At 39.7% G+C, this 12765-nt stretch overlaps 1 protein-coding gene across 5 annotated transcripts in view; it reads right to left on the bottom strand.

Moving 5' to 3' along the window:
- Positions 1 to 12765, bottom strand: part of TCP11L1 (t-complex 11 like 1) — a 34875-nt gene that overhangs the window by 11304 nt on the left and 10806 nt on the right. For all 5 annotated transcript variants that reach the window (XM_010592147.3, XM_003412295.4, XM_010592148.3 and 2 more), the window contains exons 3-7: positions 10885 to 11017; positions 8781 to 8901; positions 7791 to 8011; positions 3732 to 3868; positions 1423 to 1619 (exon numbers count right to left, since the gene is read on the bottom strand). In XM_010592147.3, the coding sequence (XP_010590449.1) occupies positions 1423 to 1619; positions 3732 to 3868; positions 7791 to 8011; positions 8781 to 8901; positions 10885 to 11017 (809 nt within the window). The remainder of the gene's footprint in view (positions 1 to 1422; positions 1620 to 3731; positions 3869 to 7790; positions 8012 to 8780; positions 8902 to 10884; positions 11018 to 12765) is intronic.

The raw sequence follows: 12765 nt of genomic DNA on the forward strand, positions 1-12765 counted from the left end.
TTCAGTATCATCAGTTCTTGATCATGTGCTACCTCTTGAAATGGATGAACATTGATCAATTCTTTTTGGTACAGTGACTCTGCTCCTTCTATCTTCTTTTGATGCTTTCTGCATCATTCAACATTTTCCCTGCAGGACCCTTCCATATATCAACTCGAAGGTTGAATTTTTTTCTTCAGTTCTTTCAGCATGAGAAATGCTGAGGGCGTTCTTCCCTTTGGTTTTCTATCTCCAGGGATTTGCACATTTCATTATAATACTTAACTTTGTCTTCTCAAGCCGCCCTTTGAAAGCTTCTTTTACTTCATCGTTTCTTCCTTTCGCTTTAGCTAATCTATGTTCAAGAGCAACTTTCAGAGTCTCTTCTGATATCCATTTTGGTCTTTTCTTTCTTTCCTATCTCTTTAATGACCTCATGCTTTCTTCATGTATAATGTCCTTGATGTCATCCCACAACTCATCTGGTCTTCAGTCATTATTCGTCACTGCATCAAATCTATTCTTTAGATGATCTCTAAATTCAGGTGGCATATACTCAAGGTCGTATTTTGGCTCTCATGGACTAATTTTGTTCAACTTCAGCTTGAACTTCCCATGAGCAATTGATGGTCTGTGCTACACTTGGCCCTGGGCCTTGTTTTGACTGATATTGAACTTTTCCAATATCTCTTTCCACAGATGTAGTCTATTTGATTCCTGTGTATTCCATCTGGCGAGGTCCATGTGTATAGTCACCATTTATGTTGCTGGAAAAACGTATTCGCAACAAAGAAGTCATTGGTCTAGCAAAATTCTATCATGCAATCTCTGGTGTCATTCTATCACCAAGGCCACATCTTCTAACTACTGATCCTTCTTTGTTTCCAAACAAAGAGGCCTGGTTGGCAGTGCTTAAGTGCTCAGCTGCTAGCTGAAAGGTTGGCAGTTCGAACCCACCAGCCACCCCATGGAAGAAAGATGCAGCAGTCTGCCTCTGTAAAGATTACAGCCTTGGAAACCCTATGGGGCAGTTCTACTCTGTCTTAGAGGGTAACTATGAGTTGGAATCAGCTTGATGGCAATGGACTTTTATAATGCTATAACATGGATGATCCTTGAAAACACAGTATGTGAAAGAAACCAAACACAAAAGGTCACATATTATGTAATTCCATTTATATGAAATGTCCAGAATAGGGAAATTCATAGAGACAGAAAGGATGTTAGCGGTTGCCAGGGGCTGGAGAAGCGGGGTGGGGAGTGACTGCTAATATGTACGTGGTTTCTTTTTGGGGTGATGGAAATGTTCTGGAATTAATAGTGGTGATGGTTGCACAACTTTGCAAATATACTAAAAACAACTGAACTGTACACTTTAAACAGCAAATTTTGATATGCGAATTATATATTAATAAAGCTGTTACAATACTCAGGAGTACTTACTTCAGGGAAAGGTCTGTGGAGGTGGTCCCATTTTAGAAGCTTCAGGTAGGCATAATTCTGGACAGCAACAGGACTCGGCATGGTAGCATCCCCAGAGCCAGCAGCTCCTTCCCCGGCTGGCAGGGAATTTTTATACTTCTGATTCATAAGGTCATCTGAGGCTTCTTCTAACCACTGGGTGACAAAGTCCAAGGAATCTGTGAAAAATACAACTGCAAACATTACTATGAACCTTAGGAGGTAGTTTCCTCGGAACTACTTTAAGGAAGATCATCCTGGCACTGTGGTAAAGTATAAAAGTGTAAACTTTGGAATGAAAGAGAACTAGCTGAGTGATCTTAGCCAGTCATAATCCCTCTGAATATCAGATTCCTAATATAAAGAAATTTACAAACACAACACCCACCTCGTAAGCTGCTGCAAGGACTAAATAAGATAGTGAATATAAAGCACCTACCCAGGGCCTACCACATACCAGATGGTCAGCAAACACTGTTTCTCTTCTTGTCCGTCCTGACCACTGCACGAGAGCCTGTGAGATGGCAAAAAGTCTTGCCCAGGGACAGATGGGGTGAGTCTCCCTGGGTAAAGTAACCACTGTACCGAAGCTGAGGGTTTTTCCTTTCTAGTTTGAATCTGGTTTACCACCTTCTGCCTTACAGGAAGTAAGCACTGTCACATGTTTGATATATATTTGTTACACAGCATTTGGAGCACTGACCCAGTGAAACAATGAGGTGGCTTTAATCCACCATCATGCTCCCTAAACTTTTCTAGGCTGAGAAATGCACTGGGGACTCTGAGGGATGCAAAAGAAAGAATATGAGACTCTTTCCTCGTTATCTGAGCAAAAATACCTGTAGTCCTGGGAAGGGTTGCAGCTCTGCCAGCAGAGGCCTCCACAAAGCCGAGTAGGCGCCAGGGTCATGGCTATAGTCTACTCTTTCACTGACGCAAGAGGAGGCCCCTTCCGGCTGTCAGCACAGTGACCACACTGATCTCTCAGCTCTGAGTCCCGGGCCTTTTAGCTCCAGTCTCCCTCTAGCCTTCTGCAGACCAGCATTCTCTGTAGCCCACCAGTTCTGGGAAACCTTGGCTTTTATTCTGTAAATAAGTACTAGACTCTGATACTTTCATTCCGGCACCCCGGATTCTGACACCTGGCTCTCATACTAAGATTCTTCAGCTTACAAAACTTTCCCATCTCCCAAAAAACAGTACAGTGTAATGGGTGAGACTGTGAGCTATACAGTCCATCAATTCTGGCCAAAATTTCTCAAAACCTGTTTCCACATGGGGAAAATGGGGTTTAAAAGTAGTGCCTCCCTCATAGGCTTACTGTGTGTGGATTATCATAATCCTTAAGACTCTGGAGACTAAAACCCCTTGTTGTCAAGTTGTTTCCGACTCATAGCGACCCTATAGGACAGAGGAGAACTGCCCCATAGAGCTTCCAAAGAGCACCTGGTAGATTCAAACTGCCAAGCTTTTCGTTAGCAACCATAGCTCTTAACCACTACGCCACCAGGGTTTCCTTCTCGGACTGTATTTACAAATACTAGCCATTCTTCTTTCCTACTACTCCTACTCTGCTCTTTCAGGCCTCCTCCTGGCCCCCAGCATCTCCTCAGCCTTCTGTGTCTGGGGCTCGATGAACCAACTGCTCAGACTGCCATTTTCATCTTAGGACGAGGAACGTTAGAGGCTTTAAAGAAACTCTGTTCTTTAAAGCCTCTAAAGTCTTCTATCTGAAGACTGCAGTTTTCCCAGAACATCAGTTGCTAATGCACAGACCAAAGGGAACCCTAGAAATCCAACTAGGACTGTTTTCTTGCAGTCATTTGAGAGGTTCATAAAAATGAGACTTTTTCCTGGATGTGAAATCACAGGATTTATGCACATAGAACAGAAGCAAAGTGAAATATCCTGCTGAGCCTCACAGAGAAAAGAAAAGTGATTTGAACTATTCACGAGAAGTTTGTTCAGTTTTTAAAATCAAGACCAAGAATGCAATTCACCTCAAACTGTGTTTTCATTAAAAACCCATATCGTTTAGTACTTCTTTGTTCTTTTTAATTTCTATTCTGACATCCTACTCATATTTCTCTTGTATGTCAATTAAGTTTTCTTTCCAAGGCTTAGCAACTCTAGAGGTATTCCTCAAGTTTTATGCTTTAACTTCTTGAAATTAGACTATTCTCATACTAAAATTTCATTTTTGTTTTTAAAACAATACTCATTATGCACTAAGCTACAGTAACTAAAATGAAAAAACACAATGAAAGAATACCACAAAACATTAAACATACTTGGTTGCTTCTCCAAAATTTCCTGAAATTTCTTCCTTTCATATTCAACTGACTGCTGCATGAGATGTGGCCTAATGCTACTGACAGCAAAGTTCGCCATGTCCACTTTCATTAGGTCTAACACAGAAAAAATTGCCCTGCAAGAAAAGAGATGAACGGATTTAGAACTGGGCACTTGTAAAATAAGCATCATTTTAAAAAGAAAGAAGTGAGTTGATTTGAGGTGAGTCTTTTCATCTCAGAAAGTGTACCAAGAAAAGCTAGAAAAGTCATGAGACAAGTATTAAGAAAAATAAATTTATAATACATAAAAATTTAAATAATTTAAATGTATCCTTTAAAGCCTCTGAAGTCTTCTATCTGAAGACCGCGGTTTTCCCAGAACATCAGTTGCTAATGCAGAGACCAAAGGGAACCCTAGAAATCCAACTAGGACTAAATTTTTAGTCTAAATTTTTAAGCCCCCTTCTGTCCCTCCACCTACCACCTCCAAGCAAACATAGGTCCCCCCACTGCCTTTCTGGCCCAGAACTCATTCCTTGGCTCTGAATGAGCCCTCTGGGCAGCCACAGAGGGAGAAAAGAGCCTAAGACCCAAGGTGAGGGGTACAGAGCTTATCACTTCAGGTCTCCACATTCAAATCGGTGAACTCACCTAAGAAAAAAAGAAAATTAACTTTCTCCTTTCTCCTCTCCTCTTACCCAGTATCTTTTAGTTTTAAGGTATGTTTTATGCTCTGGTTCTGAACACATAATTGCTAGTTCAGACTCTCAATGTGCCCAATGATTCCCTCAATGCTGCCTATCAAATACTATACCTACTCCTGCCAGACATCAAGAGCTGCTGGTGGCCTACTTGCAGGAGGTAGTTAAGAACCCAAGGCGAAGGTTTATGTGTGACCTACCTCAAAGTAGGAAGAGGATCAAATGTCCTCTGAAGTCCCCTGAAGCCGTCTGGAACTGGCTGTGCAATAAGTGACAGAATAAACTCACCTACACACAGTGTTGTTATGTGTGGGAAATGATACACTGTCTGAGGAATAATTAAATCCTTCTCCGAATTCCGAGCCCTCCTCCTGACATTCTGTCCATCTCCCAAACACATAGGGCAGTTGACTTCTCTTGGAGGGCATTCTGCCTTTCCTTAGAGGGTATTAGAAACTGCCTACTGGTGGCCCACTGCCTGGAAGTAACCCTCAAACATGTTTTGTGCTCACACAGTGTTTTTAAAAACCTGGATTTCCAGTTTCTCTTGAAAAATCAAAAGATGATCTAGATTTGCAATTTCTCTTGAAAAACCAAACCATGGCCAACATTCCACATGGTCACAATCAGCTGGAACTAAGTGGCCACTGCTGCCTCCTTTCTACAGGGCATGTACCCCCAAGTTTGCCACAATTCCCTGAGTCCCCTTCACACTTTACAACAGGAATTTGAGTTTGTTACAAGATATTTTCCCAGAAGACCCTCTTCCAAGCAATTCCTCATCTAACTGAGTATAGATTTTAAGTTTTTATCTACTATTTTATTTCTAATGTCCAGCACCATGCCTGGCACATAAGACGTGCTCAATAAAAGACATGGCATGAATGGACCAATTAAGGACTGTCCTTAGTGGGTCTTTTTTAACCTTACAACACAAGGCATTTTTGAACGTACTAAAGAAATGAGAGAGAATATGCCATCGGCTCTCTTTCATAATGGACATCAAGAAAGCTGAAAATGAACTTTTTTTTGCCTACAAAACATTTCAAAACAACTTAGTAACATGCAATGAGGGTCTTAAAACTGGTTATACTCTCTGATGCAGTAATGCCATTTTTAAGAACCTATCTTAAGGAAATAACCTAAAGTACAGAAAAAGTTTTATGTACAAAAATGTTCATTGTCCAGTTCAATAGTAAATAATTATAAATAATCTAATTGTCCATCTTAAGGGGAAACAGTTATGTAAATTTATGCAAATAAATACTATACAGCCATCAAAAATGTTTATGGGGTGTTTCAAAGAATAACATAACTTGTTTACAAAAGGGCAGTGTGAGAGAGCCTGTGGTGTTGGAACTGTTCAGTACCCTGTTGAGGTGGATACATGAACCTACACAGGTAATAAAATTATATAAAACTTAATACACACATACGCAAAGGAGCACAAATGAAACATGAAATCTAAAGTAAATCGTCGATTATACAACATCACTGAATTATACATGTAGAAATTCTTGAGATGCCATGTTTTGTTATATGCATTTTCATCACCTATACCCGTTGCCGTCGAGTCAATTCTGACTGACAGCGACCCTAGAAGACAGAGCAGAACTGCCCCATAGGGTTTCCAAGGCTGCAATCTTTATGGAAACAGACTGCCACATCTTTCTCCCACAGAGCCGCTTGTGGGTTCAAGCCGCTGACCTTTCAGTTAGCAGCAGAGTGCTTAACCACTGCACCACCAGGGCTCCTTATATTTTCATCACAATAAAATAAAATAAATCAGTGGATTGTATCAATGTCAACATCCAGGTTGTGATATTACATTATAATTCTGTAAAATGTTACCATTGGGGGAAACTGGGCAAAGTATACAGGGATCTCTGTTTATTATATTTTACAACTGCATATGAATTTATAATTATCTCAATTAAATTTTAAACTAAAATATAATACAAGTGACATGCTTATCATTAGCAATGATAATGCTACCAGGAAAAATCAGGCCTGCAATGCTCACCAGGGGGGTCTCAGGTTTGACTAAACATTCATACTCACAAGACCACCCTAGGCCACATTTCACATCACCTACTCCGAGGACAAAGAACAGGATCACTGCTTGTCAACAGGACAGCACTAGACATTCCTTTTCTACAGGACTGACATTCACAGCCACGCAGCAGACAGCTAGATGCAAGTAGAGCCACATTAGGAGGGTCCAAGAGGCACTTGGCTTAAAGCCTTATGTCCCACAGGAGCCAATATTTCTCTTTTTGTCAAGTCCATTGCATGGCTTCCAGGGTCCCCAAGAGGGACAGATCCAATTATAAAAGTTACCCTACTTAGGGAAGTCCAAAGTATGGTATCCCCATCAGGTACTTACAGCTCACTGCCGTTTATTTCAGTCCAGATGCAATTTACTAACCAGGGGTCATTTTCCCCATAAGCAATGTTGCCTAATGCAGCCCTGGCGACACAGTGTTAAGCGCTAACTGGCCTTATTTCCAAAAAGTTCATATTCACAGGTACCAGAGGTTAGAAGTTCAAGATATCTTTTTGGGGATACAATGTAATCCATAAAACACATGCACACATACTTAAATATATGTAAAAAGAAAAAGCAAGTATGATAAAATGTTAAAAACTGGTCAATCTAAGTGAAGGATATATGTATGATTGTACTATTCTGAAACTTTTCTGAAGGTTTGGAGTTTTTTTAAATAAAAAGTTGGGAGAAAAGAAAAAAATGAAACATATAGACCAAAAATTGTAATAGCGATTGTCTTTTGGTGTTAAAATTATGGATGAATTTTTTTTCTTCTTTCTACTTTTCTACATTTTAAAAAATGTCTGGTTTTTCTAATTTATTTTTTTGAACATATATGAACATATATTTTTTTGAACATACATAAAAATCCAAAACAAATCCATTGCCGCTGAGTTGATCCTGACTCATAGCAACTCTACAGGACAGAGTAGAATTGCCCTGCCCCATAGAGTTTCCAAGGAGTACCTGATGAATTTGAACTTCCAACCTTTTGGTTAGCAGCCATAGCTCTTAACCACTACACCACCACCATTCTAATTTAAAAACAGGCTCTGCATTTCAGGTGTGCTGGGTGTGATTAAAGGAGGCTTGGTAGCACAGTGCTTAGGCACTTGGCTGCTAACCAAGAGGTTGGAGATTCAAACCCACCAGCCACCCTGCCAGAGAAAGATGTGGCAAGTCTGTTTCCGTAAAGACTACAGCCTTGGAAACCCTATGGGGCAGTTCTACTCTGTCCTATAGGGTAGCAGTGAGTCGGAATCAACTGGACAGCAATGGGTAGGTGTGATTAACACAATTCCATACCTGAAAAGAGGCACTATTTCCTTAATGTCCTTCAGTTTCTTTACTTCCTCATCTCGAGCAGGTGCACACAGTGTCCCCATAATGTCAATAATAAATTCTGCCAGCTTGGAAATGTCTAGGGCCCCATTCTCTGCTTCCTGCTTGATCAATTCCAGGTCCAAGACTTCCGTGATCTGGTTTCTCAGTCTACTGTGACCAGGCAGCAAGAAAGATAAGAGTGTCTACAAGAGAGCATAACTAAATTTAATCAGTTTCTTAGTCAGGCATCATTTTTCATTATATATAAAGGACTTTACAACTACCCAAACGAGGGCGTAACAATTGCTACTGCAGTATTGCACACATTTTAATTTCATGTTCCATAGGTCTATAGAAAAACTGATGTTTACAAATCATTTAGAATAGCTATTTAAGCTACCTTCTATCTAAGCTCTAGGCAGCAATCAACTGGATACAAAGTGAATAAATTGTTAAAGGTGAGAAATGCAAAACAAATTTATGAAATGTGAGCCTGTGAGCCAACCACAGATGCCATTTCCATGGAGACATTTCTTCTTTGAAAGCTACTGCTAAACCACGGCAGGAAGTCCATCCTTCGAACAAATGTTTCGTTTATCTCTCAGACTAAACAACTGTATAGCATTATAAACTGAATGTGTCCACACCTGTTACATGCTATAACTCATACATCACCTAGACTTTGTAAAATAACTTTTATTTAAATAATTTTTTTTTTTCATTGGCAAGGACAATGCCTTCCGGTTATCATGGTTTGCATAAAATAAAGAAGAGGGAAAAAAAAAGGCAAGGTGCAAAAGGCATTAAACTAAAAATACTCTTAAATTCACATTTTCAAATAATTTAAGTTTTTGATTCTTCAATTTCCTTAAAGTCCGCTGGCACAGTAACACAGACAGGTTGAGTAAATACTCTTATCACATCAGAAAAGCACCATTACTTGCTCTGATAAAGAATGGCTCTCCACCTCACCTGTTTGATCTCTCCTACCAGTTTGATGGCATGGTCATATGTTGGGGGGTCTTCACTTAGCTGGGCACTCAAACAATCCCAAAAAGCTTTATGTACAATATCCTTTACTCTCTTCTCCAAGCTGCAGGCACGTGAGACAAAAAAAAAAAAGGCAACAGACGAAATATTTGAACCTCAAATCACTTTCAAAAGCACAAACTTCATGGGTTTAAGGGTGAGAAGGAAACCCTGGTGGCATAGTGTTTAAGTGCTACAGCTGCTATCCAAAAGATCGGCAGTTCGAATCCACTAGGCACTCCTTGGAAACTCCTATGGGGCAGTTCTACTCTGTCCTACAGGGTCGCTACAAGCTGGAACCGACTCGACGGCAATGGGTTTGATTTCCTTTTTTTTTTTTTAAGGGTGAGAAATTTTTTAAATAATTTGAGTCAAGAGAAGACTTCTCATACATACTTAAATCAATGATACACTTATTTTTAGTTAGTGGGGTTTTTTTTCCAATAATTACCTCATTGAAAAGAATAACTTTCAACGAATTTGAAGGCAGCTGTTAGTCTCATCAGCAGTATTTAACTGTGTCACGATAAAAACAACATTGGAAAATTCAGGATTTTTTTCAGTCCCCTGATACCAGCATGTTTCCTAAGATGTTTATGATTAAGTATTTTATGATAACAATTCAGTATGAATACAGGTTAAAGGACTTTATTACCTAAAAATATCTTATACATATATGATATTTGGGATGATGGCTAAATCAGGTAGCAAACTATAGCGAGTTACATATAACATCTTATTAAAACCAATCTTTCTATAATGACAGCAATACAAATAATTCATTGTTAATGTGAATAAGCAAGTACCATGTTTACAGACATATATGACATGTCTATAAAGTCATATTAATAAGATTCCTCAGAGAGGTACTATAGCTTACCAACCCAGAAACCATTCTTCCTTTTTCTTTGCTAACAGAACCTTAATGTTTTTCAGGGTAGCAAAATGCCCTGCTTCTGAGAATACCAACCCAACCCAACCCACTACCATCAAGTCAATTCCGACTCATAGCAAGCCTACAGGACAAAGGAGAACTGCCCCATAGGGTTTCCAAGGAGCGGTCGGTGGATGTGAACTACCAACCTTTGGTTAGCTGTTGAGCTCTTAACCACTGCACCACCAGGACTCTGCTTCTGAGAATATACCAGGATTAATCTGAGCCCATCACGGCAGTTTTGTGCCCTTGTGCCAGATTCAAGCTTTCCCAGGCTTGAATCTTATAGCTGGGGTAGCATGTGGCCAAATTCTAACTAAAAAGACATTAGGAGAAGTCTGCTGGGTAACTTCTGGGAAAGATGTTCCTCCCTAATAAAAGGAGAGCCCTGCCCACCCACTCTTTGCCCTCTTGCCTAGGATCCTAGTGTATGATGGGATGTTCCAAGCTGCAGCAACCATGAGTCAAAGCACGAGCAAATCACAGAGGTACCATCTCACACTCACATTTCATTGTTTCTAAAACAAACCTTTTCCCCCCACATTTTAACATCTCTGAAACTTAGAGCTTTCTTAAAATTGATGGCAGTTTTACAGTTACAACGGGCAGTGTTTTTTTGTTCTTTACTGTGACAATACATTTTAAAAAGGTGCCCCTTACAATCAATAGAATTGTTTTAGATTCAATGAAATCTGTGCCTGACACTAGGGATACGGACAATAATGCATAGTCCTTGCCTTCATGGGGTTTACAGTCTGGTGAAGACAGCACTGAAACTAGCAACTACAGTGCAAAGTGATGGCTACCAAGAAAATATATGAAATGATGCAGGAAAACACAAAATGAGGCAGCTAAATCGCAGAGCAGGAGGAAGATGACAGAAAAGATGTCCAGAGGAGATGTCTAGACCTTTTATTTGTGTTTTGAAGGATCAGTGGTCCTGGGATCTGCCTTCACAATCTAGTAATTCCTAGTATAGGAGTATTTCTTAGTAATAATGCTCAAAAGGAATACTGTATTTGAATACATTGGCATTAACTGACGGAAACGTCTCCAGACTGGAAAACAACAGTGTACTTCTACTTAACAAGACAACTCCATTAACCACTTTACCTGTCTTCTGGTAACTGAACTGGTTTAATCCGAAAGTCTCCATTTAGTGCGATTTCATGGGCTAGAGCCATGTTGGTGACGCCTTTTGCTGTCTCCAGGAGTTCTTCTACTGTCACAAATCGAGGAGGACTAGCTGTAATAAAACCCAGCGTTAAGAGGTTTGCTTCTCTATATCAGGCAATCATTTCAGTTATGCCTCTGGTTATTAAAATGTTCTGGCGATTTCAAACAATAACAGCATTTATCTATTTCACACTTATTTTTTCTTTTAACCTAGAATCCTAAAAGCAGAAGTTAATGTACAGTACTCAAAACAGCTGGTTTTCCCTCAGACTTGTCAATGGAAAATGATTACAGTAAATTGGGGCTGGCAAATTTAAGTTGCAGACTACCATTTTCCCAATAAGCTGAGAGTTGATTTTCTAATCTCTTTGCCTCCAGTCTACTCTAAAATAAAAAAAGGAGGCACCAGATTCTTAAATCTTCTCTTTGTCCCCACCAGCCATTTCTATTTTGTACTATCTCTAACACTGTTCTAGAAATTAATCTCTCCAAATTAAATCAGCACGGAGTCCCTTCAGGGCATCTGGTACTGCTGTAACTATGCTAAACCCACTACCCTACACAGCCGACTAAGGAAGAATATGAGAGTTCTGAACTGACCAGTGACAGAGCAGAAAGTGTGACACAAGTCAAAAACTTTAGAGTTATCTTTGATTTCTCCCTTTCCACCGCCCGGCTATCCAAGTCCTGTGTATTTTACTTCTGTGTTCAACTGCTTCATAACTAGTCTCCATATTTTTCTCTTTTGATAAGGCTTGCACATAAAAAGTTCCCACATATAAATCTTCCCAGGTGTTCTGAGCTGAGGAACAAAGGGTAATTCTTATTCTTAAAAAGTCTATGATATTGATTCTCAGACTTTAGCCTATAGCAAAATCAGTGAGGGCTTTTTAAAACAGATTGCTGGACCCCATTCTCTGGGCTTCTGATTTATCTGGTCTGGGGCAGGGCCCAAGAATTCGCATTCCTAACAAGTCTCCCCAGATGTTGATGCTGTTGGTCCCAGAAACCATGCTTTGAGAAGCATTAGTCTACTAGATGACTATACTAACTTTAAGTGATGATGGTAACATCTCGGTATAAAGTGAGAGAAGTAATGTCACTCTCTGGTTTGCACAGGGTTTAACAGCTATACACATAAATGATCTTATGTTAGTGAAAAGTTATTTTCCTTCTATTTGCTCACCAGAAAAAAAAAGAACCAAATCTAAGAGTTGGTCATATCCTATCGGGAAAAATCTTTACTTGGGTCAATGTTATGGATTGAATTATGTCTCCCAAAACATGTGCTGTAAATTCTAACCTCCACGCTTGTAGTTATAATTCCATTTGGGAATGGGTTGTCTTTGTTAGGTTAATGAGGCAGGATTAGTATACAGTGTATCTTGAGTCAATCTCTTTTGACACATAAAAGAGATTTAAAAAGCAAAGGAAGCAGAGATGGGGAAAGAGAGATACCAAGACACATGAAGACTGCCCAGGAGCAGAAGCTCAGAGACAAGGACCTTCCTCCAGAGCCAACAGAGAAAGAAAGCCTTCCCCTAGAGCCATCAACCTGAATTCAGACTTCTAGCCTCCAGAACTGTGAGAAAATCAATTTCTGTTTGTTAAAGCTACCCACTTGTGGTATTTCTGTTATAGCAGCACTAGATAACTAAGACAGTAACATAAAGGGAAGTTGGGAAAACATAAAATTCCTCCTCAAAAAATTCTTCTCACCACTTCCAGAGAATATTAATAAGAACACAAAATAAATAAAACTTGCTTCATGAATACTGGCAAAAGATAATATCCAAAATCAAAGCCCAGATATACCTT

The sequence above is a fragment of the Loxodonta africana genome, chromosome 7 (assembly GCF_030014295.1).
Source record: "Loxodonta africana isolate mLoxAfr1 chromosome 7, mLoxAfr1.hap2, whole genome shotgun sequence".
In the NCBI taxonomy this organism is placed as follows: domain Eukaryota; kingdom Metazoa; phylum Chordata; class Mammalia; order Proboscidea; family Elephantidae; genus Loxodonta; species Loxodonta africana.